The following is an 11,455-nucleotide window of genomic DNA, read 5'->3' on the forward strand; positions in this document are numbered from 1 at the left end:
AAAGCCTGCAGGCAGAGTGCCTCGTTCTGGCGTGTGTGTGCTGCACATTCGGGTGTGGCCCGGATAGAAGCAGTCACCGTTGTTGGACCACCAGGAAGCTGCCCAGGCGCGGGTGCGGGGGAGGTGGGGGTGGCTGTGGTGTGGGGTGACAATTCAGGGTCGAGGGTTGGGGTCCATATTGAGGGTGATGGGCTGGGGCAGGTGAGGCAGCAGTGATGTGTGGATGCAGGTCGGAAGGCCCGGAGTGGAGAGAGAAGGGGAGGGGTGAGAATGGAGGGGCGAGGCTGCTGGGACCACTGATGATGCCACGGTGAGAGTGTCGAGGTTTGTGGGTCACGGTCACTGTGTTAGGTCCTCTTTTCTGGACCAGAGAGCAAGCCTGCCCCCTCCGCTGGGCTCCTGCGCTGTCTTGCTGCCCCTGTAGGAGATGTGACACATACTTCCCGCAGCTGCCTCTGGCTGGAGTCTGTCCTGTGCTTTCCACCGTTCCCGGTGGACCTGGGGGTTGGGTTGTCCCTTTGGAGGAAGTGACCTTGGGCTCTGAGCCTGTGTATGTGGGGTGGCCAGGGGGGTCCCTCCCTCAGTACCTGGGGCTGCCCAGGGGCTGCCCAGGGCCTTGCTGTGGTCAGCTTTTTGTGACTTAGCTGAGGCCACCGACTTTACAAAGAGAAAATGTTTGTTTAGCTAACAGTTTTGCTAAAGGCCCAGGCAGGAGAGGCAGCAATGGTTGGCCTCTGTCTGGGTCAGGGGTGAGGGGGTCACAGGGCCAGCCAGGGAGCAGAGACAGAGTCTGGGCCTGGCTCAGGCTTTCACAGTAGTGAGGACCTGCCCCCAGGCCCAGCCTCCCAGACACCATAATCGGATTCCTGTGTCGCCATCCCCCACCCCATGCACCTGGACTTTGGGATTTAAGTCAAATTCAACTGCAAGCACAGCTGAAGCCAGAGAGCTCCAGAGAGCCGCTCCCACCCTGAGTTCCCAGGAGGGCCCAGAGGGTGCAGTGGTGTTGCCCTGGGGATGCCCCCCCCCAAGATGGTCTGGGTGTCACTGGAGAAAAGAGCTGTAGCAGCCGTGGGGTTCTTGTGCTCACACAAGAAAGAATTCAGGCGTGAGACAGCGCGCGGGGTGATAAGGCTTTATTGGGGATGGGGCATTGGTCAGAATGGAAGCGACAGAGAGCGCCCAGTGGCTCGGACTGGGGGAGAGGGTACATGGTTGAACGGAGAGAATACACCTGGGCAGGCAGGCCCGCGGCTCAGCCCTCTGCCTCTGCCGAGCCGCAGTTTGGACTCCCTAGGTTTTTAAGGGAGTCTGTTTACCCACCTCCCCCTCTCCTCCAGGACAAAGGATGGGGAGTCCTAGCGTCTGTTGGGTGAAAATTAGCAAATTCCTCCCGATCTGCTGGTGCTGGGCAGTGCAGAGGGGCTTCCCTGTGAAGGTTTTATTGCCCCATGTTATCAGGCCAGGTAACCCCTTTGGTCCTGAGAGAGAATTCTCCTGGGAGCTTTCCCTGGGGGAGGGCTGGGAGCACCTGGGAGGTTTTCAGGGTCTGGGCGGGACTTTGAGGTGCACGATGCTGGGCTTCTGGAGCTTCCGCAGCAGGTGCGGGTCTTCAGGCCACACACACACACACACACACACACACACACACACACGCTGGGCTTCTGGAGCTTCCGCAGCAGGTGCGGGTCATCAGGCCTGACACACACACACACACACACACCTACCTGATTCCTAACTTCCTGCCCCGGAGGGGCAGTGCTGGGGTCTGGATGCCATTTTAGGAAGACCACTCCAGCTGCTCCAAGGAAGGCAAAAGAGCAGGCAGGGGGCCGGCAGGCGGCTGTGGGAGCCGCCCTGGCTTCCTGGCCAGAGAGTGGCCGGGTGGAGGCGACGGGGCCTGGGGCACGAACTGCACCTTGGAGAGCTGGTGTGGGCGAAGGGCTCTGGTGTGGGTCAGAGGAGGGTGTTGAGGGGGACCACAGCAGGGGCTGTGCTGTGAGCTGGGGCTGTGCCCTGGGCCCCAGCCACCCCGCGAGGAGCTGAGAAGCGAGCTGAATGTGTGGATGCGGATGTGGAGTGCAGCTGCCTCTGCAGGCCGGCCCAGGGTGCTGAGGAGCTGGGAGCACAAGTGGGAAGAGGGCCCAGGGTGCAGGGGCTGGGCAAGGGGAGAGGGGCTGCCCTGGGCTGTGCATGTGCAGTGTGGTGTGTGCAGCTCCAGTGTCCTCTGCCCCCACGTGCCTCCCTCCCTGGTGGGAGGTGTGGGTGACCTGGGGACGCCACCTCCATCCTCCCCCCCTTTGCTCTTCTGAGGCCAACTGTGTGTTTGGAAAAGGGGGAGACGCTGGGGCTTCTCTGACCGGGCGGCGGCGGTGGCCAAGGCCGCTGTGTGTGCCTGCCAGGGAGTGCGCTGCTTCGTGTGGGAGTCCAGGAGAAGCCCGGCAGGGAGGGAGCCCATGGCCACGGCCCCCGCTTTTCCCACCCAGACTATCCCCCGTGATCCTCCTCGGTTCCCTAAGCGTGAGGGTCCCCATGAGCACAAGAATCTGATGAGGACCCTCTACCCCCGGCCTCCAGATGCCACAGCCTGGGGGGAGGGGTCCTCCATTGAGTGGTGCTGGGGCTCCCATGGTAGGGGCGGGGTTGTGCTGTGCTGCCTGTGGGCTGGGTTTGGCCTTGGGCTTCCCCCTCCCCAGCCCTGGCAGCCGCACCCACCCTGCCCTGGGGGGTGGTCTGTGGTCTGCGTCCTTTCCTGGCCTGTTCCCTCTTCAGACCTTCCTTGATCCCTGTCCTGGTTCCTTCCAGTCCCCTGGCCACGCAGAGGACCGCTGGGTGCTCCTGGTGCAGTCTGAGACCCCTGAGGGTACAGTTGCTGTCCACAGGCGTTGGCTGGCCACTGCTGCCCCCACGCCCCAATTCTGCCTGGCACCACAGAGGGCACACTGGTGTGGGCTTGCACCTGGCCTGCCTGCCAGCCCTGAAAGCATCCTTGCTGTGGTTCTCGGCCTGCAAAGCCACTACCCGCCTGGCACTTGGCCTCCCACTGGCCCCCCAACGTGGAGAGGGCCGGGTGCCCCCGCTTCCAGAACCGCCCCTGCTGAGGGAACACGGGGAGGCGGCCAGGTTCTCCCCCAGCCCCACAACCCTGCCCCGCTGCTGCCAGGGGCTGTGGCGCCTGTCCCTTCCTCCTCCTCCTGCTGGGCTGGCTCTGCCTTCTGAATTCTGCCTGTGGATGTCTCAGCTCAGGAGGTGGCCCTGGTCCTGGTCGGTGCACGCATCCATTCTTGTAGCCTGACTTGGCTCCGCCTGGCCCTCTTGCTGAGAGCTACCTGTGGGATCCCTGCTTGAACTTAATCCTTCATTCGTCAGATGCAGTTCAGCGAATACTCAGAGAAGTGTCTTTGTGGGTTTCTTTGTAAGACTTTATTATAGCAAGTTGATTACCTGAGGCATCTGTCCATATCTTGAGTTTAGGGCTATGTTACAGAATGCTGGGGGTCTCCATTGCAGTTTTAAAAAATATTTGAAAGAGTTAAACAGAGGAGAGGCATAGATAGAGGTCTTACATCCGCTGGTTCACTCCTCAGTTGGCTGCAATGGCTGGAGCTGCTGCTGTGTCTCCCACATGGGTGCAAGGGCCCCAGGACTTGGGCCATCTTCCACTGCTTTCCCAGGCCATAGCAGAGAGCCGGATCAGAAGTGGAGCAGCCGGGACTCGAACTGGCACCCATATGGGATGTAGGCACTGCAGGTGGTAGCTTTACCCACTACGCCACAGTGCTGGCCCCATGTGTGTGTGTATTTGTAAACTGAGGTGGAATGAATTCTTTTCAATTTTTTTTTTTTTTTTTTTTTTTTTTTTTTTTGACAGGCAGAGTGGACAGTGAGAGAGAGAGACAGAGAGAAAGGTCTTCCTTTGCCGTTGGTTCACCCTCCAATGGCCGCCGCGGCCGGTGCGCTGCGGCCGGCGCAGCGCGCTGATCCGATGGCAGGAGCCAGGAGCCAGGTGCTTTTCCTGGTCTCCCATGGGGTGCAGGGCCCAAGCACCTGGGCCATCCTCCACTGCACTCCCTGGCCACAGCAGAGGGCTGGCCTGGAAGAGGGGCAACCGGGACAGAATCCGGCGCCCCGACCGGGACTAGAACCCGGTGTGCCGGCGCCGCTAGGCGGAGGATTAGCCTAGTGAGCCGCGGCGCCGGCCAAATTCTTTTCAATTTTTTAAAAAAGAAGCTGGTGTACAGGCAGCTTAAGCTGCTTCCTGCAATGCTAACATCCCATATAGGCAGAAGTTGCTCCACTTGCAATCCATCTCCCTACTAATGCTCTGGGTAAAGTAGCAGAGGACAACCCAAGTACTTGGGCCCCTGCTCTCAAATAGGAGACCCCCGTTGGAGTTCCTGGCTTCAGCTTGGTCCAGCCCTGGCGGTTGCAGCCATTTGGTGAGTGCACCAGGAAATGGAGGATCTGTCTCCTCTTCTCTATATTGAACCGTGCCTTTAAACTAATATTAAAACAAAAAAATCTTTATTGTGGGCCAGTGTTGTGGTATAGTGGGTAAGACCACCACCTGCAACTCCGGCATCCCATATGAACACTGGTTTGAGATCCGATTGCTCCACTTTTTTTTTAAGATTATTTATTTGAGAGGCAGAGTTATGGAGAGAGAGATTTCTGTTTGCTGGTTCACTCCCCAGATAGCTGCAACAGCCAGAGCTGGGCTGATCCAAAGCCAGGAGCTTCCTCCGGGTCTCCCACGTGGGTGCAGGGGCCCAAGCGCCTGGGCCATCTTCTCTATTGCTTTCTCAGAGCATAGCAGAGAGCTGGAGCAGAAGTGGAATAGCCGGGTCTTGAACTGGCGTCCATAGGGGATGCTGGCATCTCAGGCAGAGGCTTAACTTGTTACACCACAATGCCGAACCCCAGCTGCTTTTTTTTTTTTTTTTTTTTTTTTTTTGTGAAGGTTTTTTTTATTTTAAAGTCAGAGTTACACAGAAGAGAGGCAGAGAGAGAGGTCTTCCATCTGCTGGCTCACTCCTGAATTGGCCCAACAGCTGGAACTCTGGGTCTCCTACCAGGAAGCACTCTCAGCTCCTAGCTGTGTGCAGGGGCCAAGGGCTTGGGCCATTTTCCACTGCTTTCGCAGGCCACAGCAGAGAGCTCGCTCAGCCAGAGGAGCAGCCAGGACTTGAACCGGTGCCCATATGGGATGCCAGCACTGCAGGCGGCGCCCTCTGCACCATTTTTGATCCAGCTCCCTGTTAATGTGCCTGGGAAAGCAGTGGAAGACGGCGCAAGTGCTTGGGCCCCTGTCCTAACATGGGAAACCCAGAAGAAGCTCCTGGCCTAATTTCTACTTTCCAAATAAATAAAATCTTGGGGCTGGCGCTGTATCTTAGCGAGTGAAGCCACTGCCTGCAGTGCTGGCGTGCCATATGGGCCTGGTTCAAGTCCGGGCTGCTCCACTTCCAATCCAGCTCTCTGCTATGGCCTGGGAAAGCAGTGGAAGAGGGCCCAAGTCCTTGTGCGTCCCCCCCCACCCCCCGACATGGGAGACCCAGAAGATGCTCCAGCCATTATAGTTAGTTGGGGAGAAAACCAGTGGGTGGAGGAAAGACCTCTCTCTCTGCTCTTTTCGTTCTTGTAATTCTGACTTGAAAATACTTTAAATAATCTTGATTTATTTTAATTTACTTGACAGAAACAGATCTTATGTTTATTGGTTCACTTCCCAAATGCTCCCCGTGGAGCCTGGACCTGCACCCAGGTCTCCCGTGTGGGTGGCAGAGCCCCGAGCGCCTGAGCCCCCTTCTGCTGCTGCCCAGGATACATTACTGGGAGACTGGACTTGACCAGCACTGGGATACATGATGCAGGCATCCCCAGTGCTGGCTGCGCCCGCTGCACCCCAGCGTGTGCCCAGCAATTTAATTCTCTGTGAGCGTTTACCATGGAGCCTGACCCCCGCCTCGTGGTGAGGGAAGCTGTCCTGGAGGAGATGATGCTCTGAACTGGGGTCTGAGAGACCAATGGGAGGTGAGGGTGGGGGAGGGACCAAGCGACTGTCCCAGCAGGGAGGGGGAACTGCACGTGCAGAGGCCTTGGGCTGGGACACAGTGTGGGGCTCCCAAAGCCCAAGGGCAGGGAGGGAAGGGGTCCCGCATCTCCCCGGGCTTCTTGGGCCTGGTAGGGAATTTTATTTGCAACTTAAAGGTTAAAGTTTTCTTTAGTGTAAGATTTACTGCCTAGGGAGACATACCTCAGTTTTCTCTTTTCTTCTTTGGTTGTCACCTGTCATCTAAGTATTGGAAAGTGTGAATGAACTTAGTTTAGCAAGGAAATTCCTATGTGAGCCCTGGCAGATCTTAGGGCTGGGAGTGAAGGTAGCATTGGGGGGGGGGGGGGCAGGAGGGGATGGCTGGGGTCTGCCCGGGCTGCAGGGTGACACCTGTGGGCCCTGGTGGGTGGAGGCAGCAGGTGGAGGGAGCTGGGAAGGAGGCTAGAGCTCTCCGAATCCCCTCCTCCCCCTTGGGCTCCCTCTTGCTGCTGCTGCAGCTGGCCACAGCCACGCTGTGTCTTTAAGAGGGTGCTGTGTGCCGTCCTGCCTGCTGCTGACGTCAGGGACGGGAAGGTCGGGGGAGGAAACGTTTGGTTTTCTTTTCCCCAAAAGGGGTGGAGATGGAAACCAGCCTGTGATGAAAGGAGGGGAAGTCCGGGGGTACAGGCGGCCCCTGGGTGAAGGCAGAGGCTGACATGGGGTGAGCTTGGGTGCCATTCTGTAGCGGGAGACCTGGTGCCCGAGACCGCGTGTATGGACCTGTGTTCCCTTGTTCCTGCCTCTGGGGGTCTCGTCCCAGGCTACACAGTGGCTGAAGGCTGAGCATGAGGGGTTTGTCCCTTGCTCAGGCTGTGGGGTAGAGGTTGGGCTGTAGGGCTGGAGCAGGGGGGCCCTCTCCCTCCCCCAGCCTGGGCCTCAGGGTGGGCCGTAGCCTGCTGCTGACAAAGCTCCTTCAGTTTGTAAAGGCGCTTGGTGTGATTACCAAGTATTTGCCTTTTCCAAGAAGAAAGCCTGGCCTCTAGGAACCCAGGAAGATACGCAGGGGCACCTTTGGCCCTGGATGTCAGCCTCGGTGGCTAGCCCAGCTCTGGATCTGCGTTTTGGAGGGGAGCCAGGGCAGGGAGGGAGGCTGTCTCCAGCTCCTCTGCTGCTTCAGCCTCCCCGCTGGGGGTGACCCCACCAGCCCGCGTGGTACAGCTGTCCTGGGCCCCTGCTCTGGGCTGTGACTGGAGCGCAGGGCCACCGCCTGCCTCATACCGCCACCCTGGCTTCTGGCCTCCTGGCACTGGTACCCTCTCCTCGCCTGTGCTCCCCAGGGCCTTCTGCCTCCGGTGCTGCCGTCCGAGGCCAGACCTCAGTTGTCTCGGCCATAGCTAAGAGCTTGGATTGGTTTGTGGAATGTGCTGGAAACATTTGCTGCTGGGTTGCTGAGGGCAGGGCAGGATGGGGGAGAGGGGCCTGAAGCAGGTCGTCCCTGCTCTCTCGGGAGGGCCGGCTTCATCTGGACTCCCAGCCCCATTTTAGGCACCAGGAAACTGAGGCCAGAACAGGCTCAAGCTGCACAAGGGGCCGCTGCTGTCTGTTGTGGTCTGCGTCGCAGCAAGGAGGTGGCCCCCTAGGGAACCCATACGGTGAGACCGCTGGTGCTGGGGCCCTGGGTTGTGACTGGGTCTTTGGCAGGTTCGGCGCGACAGTGGCCATCGGCCTGACCATCTTCGTGCTGTCTGTTGTCACCATCATCATCTGCTTCACCTGCTCCTGCTGCTGTTTGTACAAGATGTGCCGCCGGCCGCGCCGTAAGCATGCTTGTCCTCCCCTACCCCACTGGGACACCCCCCGCCCCCGTGTCGGCATGGGAAGCTGGCCAGGGCCCTGTGTTGGTTCAGCGGGAGGGGCAGGACCCAGGGAGGGACACAGAGGGGCCTTGACCTGGTTTCTCTTTGCAGCGGTTGTCACCACCACAACGGCCACCACGGTGGTGCATGCCCCTTACCCACAGCCTCCAAGTGCGCCACCCAGCTACCCTGGACCAACGTACCAGGGCTACCACCCGATGCCCTCCCAGCCCGGCGTGCCGGCGGCCCCCTATCCGACGCAGTACCCACCCCCGTACCTGGCCCAGCCCATGGGCCCGCCTGCTTACCACGAGACGCTGGCTGGTGAGTGCCCCTGAGTTGGTGACTCTGCCCCTGGGTCCATGGCTGCTGGGCCACTGCCTCCTGCCAGCCAGCCAGCCAGCCTGGTGCTGCCCAGACAACACACTCCTCTCTGTTGCAGGAGGAGCAGCTACGCCCTACCTTGCCAGCCAGCCGCCCTACAACCCGGCCTACACGGATCCCCCGAGAGCAGTCCCCTGAGCCGGGCCCCGCCGCCCTGGCTGCCACGTGAGTGGCAGGCAGGCACTGTTCTCTACTGCCCTGTGTGTGCCTGGTGCGTGTCCTGGCCACCCGCCGGGCTTCTTCTGATGCTGACGAGGTGGGGAGCAATTCTTGCCAGGGTGGGCTGGGTCCAGACTTTGTTCTTTTCCTCACTTGAAGTTATGCTCCCTGAAATCTAAGCCAAATTTAAAGAACCAAGGGGGATCTTTTTTGGCTCTCCCTGGGCAGCCACGCGAGGAGAGTGCAGTTTTTCGTGGACACAACGCACATGTGTCCGGGATTGCACAGTGGCGAGCTGCTGCTCGAGGCTGGGGTTCAGCCCCAGAGTTTCGGTGCCTTTTGCAGGGCCACGGCCAGGACCGAGGCAGGGTGGGTGGTGGTGCTTGGCCCCCGGCCCAGTAGGCTCTCTGTCTTTTGAGCAGAGATTCACTGTTGCTCCCTGGAGCCTGCACTGCACCTGTGGCGGTCTGGCAGCCAAAGCACCGCCACCAGAACTCCACCCATTTGACCGTTGTCTGCCTGGACTGTCTCAGCCGCTCTTCCTGGGGCCACCTGGAGGGCTACGGCCCCGGGGGGGTGTCCGTGCCCGGGCCAGGCCCCCGCCCCAGGTGAACAGACTGGCCTCTGTCCACCCACACACTCAGGTCTCTTCCCTGCAGTGTTTCTGTTCTCCTGTAGCTGGTTCCCATTTTCTGTTTTAAAATGCGTAATGGTTGATGTGAGGCTGAAACCCCTGGGTGCTAGAGGGAAACTGGCCGCGAGGAGAGGGACCGTCCAACCTCTGAAAGTGCTGCCTCCCCAGAACCTCCAACACCAGTACCTGAGTCCACGACTTGTCCTGGCAGCAGGCACAGCTGGGCCAAGGGGCCCTCTGGACCAAAAGTGGAAGGCCAGGCCTGGCTGGCAGCTCTGGCCCAGACATGGATACCTCGGTGTTCTGCTCTTTGTTCCGGTTTCATATCTGTCTTTGCTTTTGATGTATTTGAGTCTAGGGTCTGTACCCTTCTTTATAATAAATGCAAACATTTGGAGCTGCTGCCTCCTTTCTTCAGAGCTTCAGCAGCTGGAATGGGGCCTCGGCCAAGTGCTGTCTCCCTCCACTGGGATTCCCCTGTTTCCCTTGCTTTTACTGGGTCATCTGATCATCCTGCTAGGGAGAGAGAGAAACAAAGGCCGGCCCCTCCCTGGGTCCCCAAGTGTGGGCGGAGGCCCAGCCGCCAAGAAGCGTGGGAGGCAGTGACGATTCAATGCTGGGATGGGGCGGTCTTTATTGGGTTTGCCTTGGCCTACTGCCCCGGTGTGGCCAGGGATAGTCCATACAGTGTGGCTACTGCCAAGGTCAAGAAAGCCAGCAGGCCCAGTGGGGCCAGCAGTTCCCCCCTGGGCGGGGCTCCAGGGCCCTTTGTCGTGGGAAGTGTCTTGGGTCTCCGGCCCTTCCCCCTGCTTGGACTGGCGTTCTTGGCAGTGCCTACGGGTGGGGTGGTTACCAAAGCAGAGGACCTTGGGCTGGTCCCAGTAGTGGCAGTGGCCCCATACATGGGCTTGATGGCACTGAAGGGGGTGGCGTGAGCATCCACCCAGCGCAGCAGGGCCTGTGGCCTCCACTGACAGACGCTGAGCAGGGCGAGGACGTCACCCTCGGCCGTGTGAGACTCCGGCGGCGCCTGCCCATACAGGCGGGTGTAGATGCTGCCCAGGCTGTAGCTCTTCCTTGGGCTGTGCTCCGAGGGGCTACTGCTTTGTTCCAGGGCCTTGAGGGCAGCCATGCTGTCCACACAGAAGGCACTGTCCAGAGCATTGGAGAGGCCCAGCGTAGCCAGCTCTGCCTGGAGCAGGGGAAAGTCGTAGCGGTCACCGTTGTGTGCCACGAGGCACCAGGGCACCGGCTGGCGCTGCAGGAAGGCCAGGAGCAGGGTGACCAAGTTGTCGTCAAAGCGTTGACGCCCGTGTGCTGCCAGCGCAGCGGTGCTCAGACCTGTGATCTTGCTGGCTGCGGGGCTGCAGGCCTTTCCTGGGGCCACACACAGGGAGAGCTTGTCCACCACACGAGGGGGCTGGGGCACTGCGGCAGGCGGCCCCTCGGAGGGAGGGGCGCTCTCCAGGGCACATCTGTGAACGGCCAGCAGGCACAGCTCCGTGATCTTGGGCTGGGAGAAGGGCAGTCCGGTGGCCTCCAGGTCCAAGAATATAAGGGCCTGCATAGGCCCTGGGGGTGGCGCCTGCGAGCTCATCGTGGGGTACCTGCTGTGGAGCATGTGGCAGGGGGTGAGTGCCTGCTAGAAAGATCTAAAGTGGGCAGAGAGCTGGGCAACACCCCTCAGGCCTCCCCTGCGGCATCATGCAAGGTCCCTGAGCTCCAGTGCCCACTTTCCAGGCAGAAGGCTGGAGGGTACAGTGGTTTCCTTACTGGGATGAGCACCCTGTCCCTTTGGACTTTGGGCCCCCCATCCCCCGAGTGCCCACCTCGCCTGGGAGAGGGTCGCCCATGGCCTTCCTTCCCTGCCCGTGGGCCCACACTTACCAAGGCAGCAGCAGCAGCAGCAGCTGGGCCACTCACCGGGTCTGGGCTGCTGCTTCAGCAGTGGCGGGAAGCGAAACTCAATGCCTGACCCGCCCACAGCCCATGTGAGCAAGGCCCGCCCTGCTTGGCAGCCTGCCGGGCCTCTCCTGGCCCTCTCCTGCCAAGATCCATCTCTCCCCAGCACCCCAAGGGCCTTCCGCAGGGCCTGCGGGCTGGCACTAGTGCACCAGGATCCTCACCCAGCCGGAGTCCACCGGGAGGACGAGGGCAGCGGTAGCCAGGCTGGCTCCAGGTCTTACCTGCCGCCGCAGCCCGTCCTGGCCCCTCGCTGCCTATCCCTCGGCGCTGCCTTCCCAGGACTTTGTAGGCCTTCCTGTGTAGACCTGAGCTAAGGGCACCTCCTTCCTCTTGCCACACAATGGTTTCTTCCCCTGGCCTCAGCCCAAAGCAATGACTCAGGACAATTCCACAAGCAGGGCAGGGCTCTCTCCTCCAGGCAGA

The 11,455-nt window shown here is 60.3% G+C and overlaps 2 protein-coding genes and 1 long non-coding RNA gene across 7 annotated transcripts in view; 2 read left to right on the top strand and 1 right to left on the bottom strand.

The window, feature by feature from the left end:
* Window positions 1–3,840, top strand: LOC138844106 (uncharacterized). The gene is made up of 2 exons (XR_011379554.1): window positions 1–1,602; window positions 1,683–3,840. It is a non-coding gene; the product is annotated as an uncharacterized lncRNA (long non-coding RNA).
* Window positions 1–9,464, top strand: part of SHISA5 (shisa family member 5) — a 28,650-nt gene extending 19,186 nt beyond the window's left edge. For 2 of the 3 annotated variants that reach the window (XM_002713345.5, XM_017343801.3), the window contains 3 exons: window positions 7,736–7,851; window positions 8,002–8,214; window positions 8,333–9,464. In XM_002713345.5, the coding sequence (XP_002713391.1) occupies window positions 7,736–7,851; window positions 8,002–8,214; window positions 8,333–8,412 (409 nt within the window). In that variant the 3' untranslated portion in view covers window positions 8,413–9,464. Of the gene's footprint in view, window positions 1–6,565; window positions 6,756–7,735; window positions 7,852–8,001; window positions 8,215–8,332 lie in introns of those variants that run through there. The other variant, XM_008260607.4, reaches the window with a different exon arrangement.
* A 217-nt stretch (window positions 9,465–9,681) lies between these two features.
* TREX1 (three prime repair exonuclease 1) lies at window positions 9,682–11,432 on the bottom strand. Of its 3 annotated transcripts, none has more exons than XM_002713344.5 (2): window positions 11,254–11,432; window positions 9,682–10,677 (listed from the first exon to the last, which is right to left on the bottom strand). In XM_002713344.5, the coding sequence occupies exon 2, from the start codon at window positions 10,662–10,664 to the stop codon at window positions 9,720–9,722; it is 945 nt and encodes a 314-aa protein (XP_002713390.2). In that variant the 5' UTR covers window positions 10,665–10,677; window positions 11,254–11,432; the 3' UTR covers window positions 9,682–9,719. The 3 variants fall into 3 exon arrangements, with proteins under 3 accessions (XP_002713390.2, XP_008258827.1, XP_008258826.1); XM_008260605.4 differs by having other exon boundaries at window positions 10,955–11,432; XM_008260604.4 differs by having other exon boundaries at window positions 9,682–10,706; window positions 10,955–11,432.
* Between the last annotated feature and the right edge of the window lie 23 nt (window positions 11,433–11,455).

The sequence above is a fragment of the Oryctolagus cuniculus genome, chromosome 10 (genome assembly GCF_964237555.1).
Source record: "Oryctolagus cuniculus chromosome 10, mOryCun1.1, whole genome shotgun sequence".
Taxonomy (NCBI): domain Eukaryota; kingdom Metazoa; phylum Chordata; class Mammalia; order Lagomorpha; family Leporidae; genus Oryctolagus; species Oryctolagus cuniculus.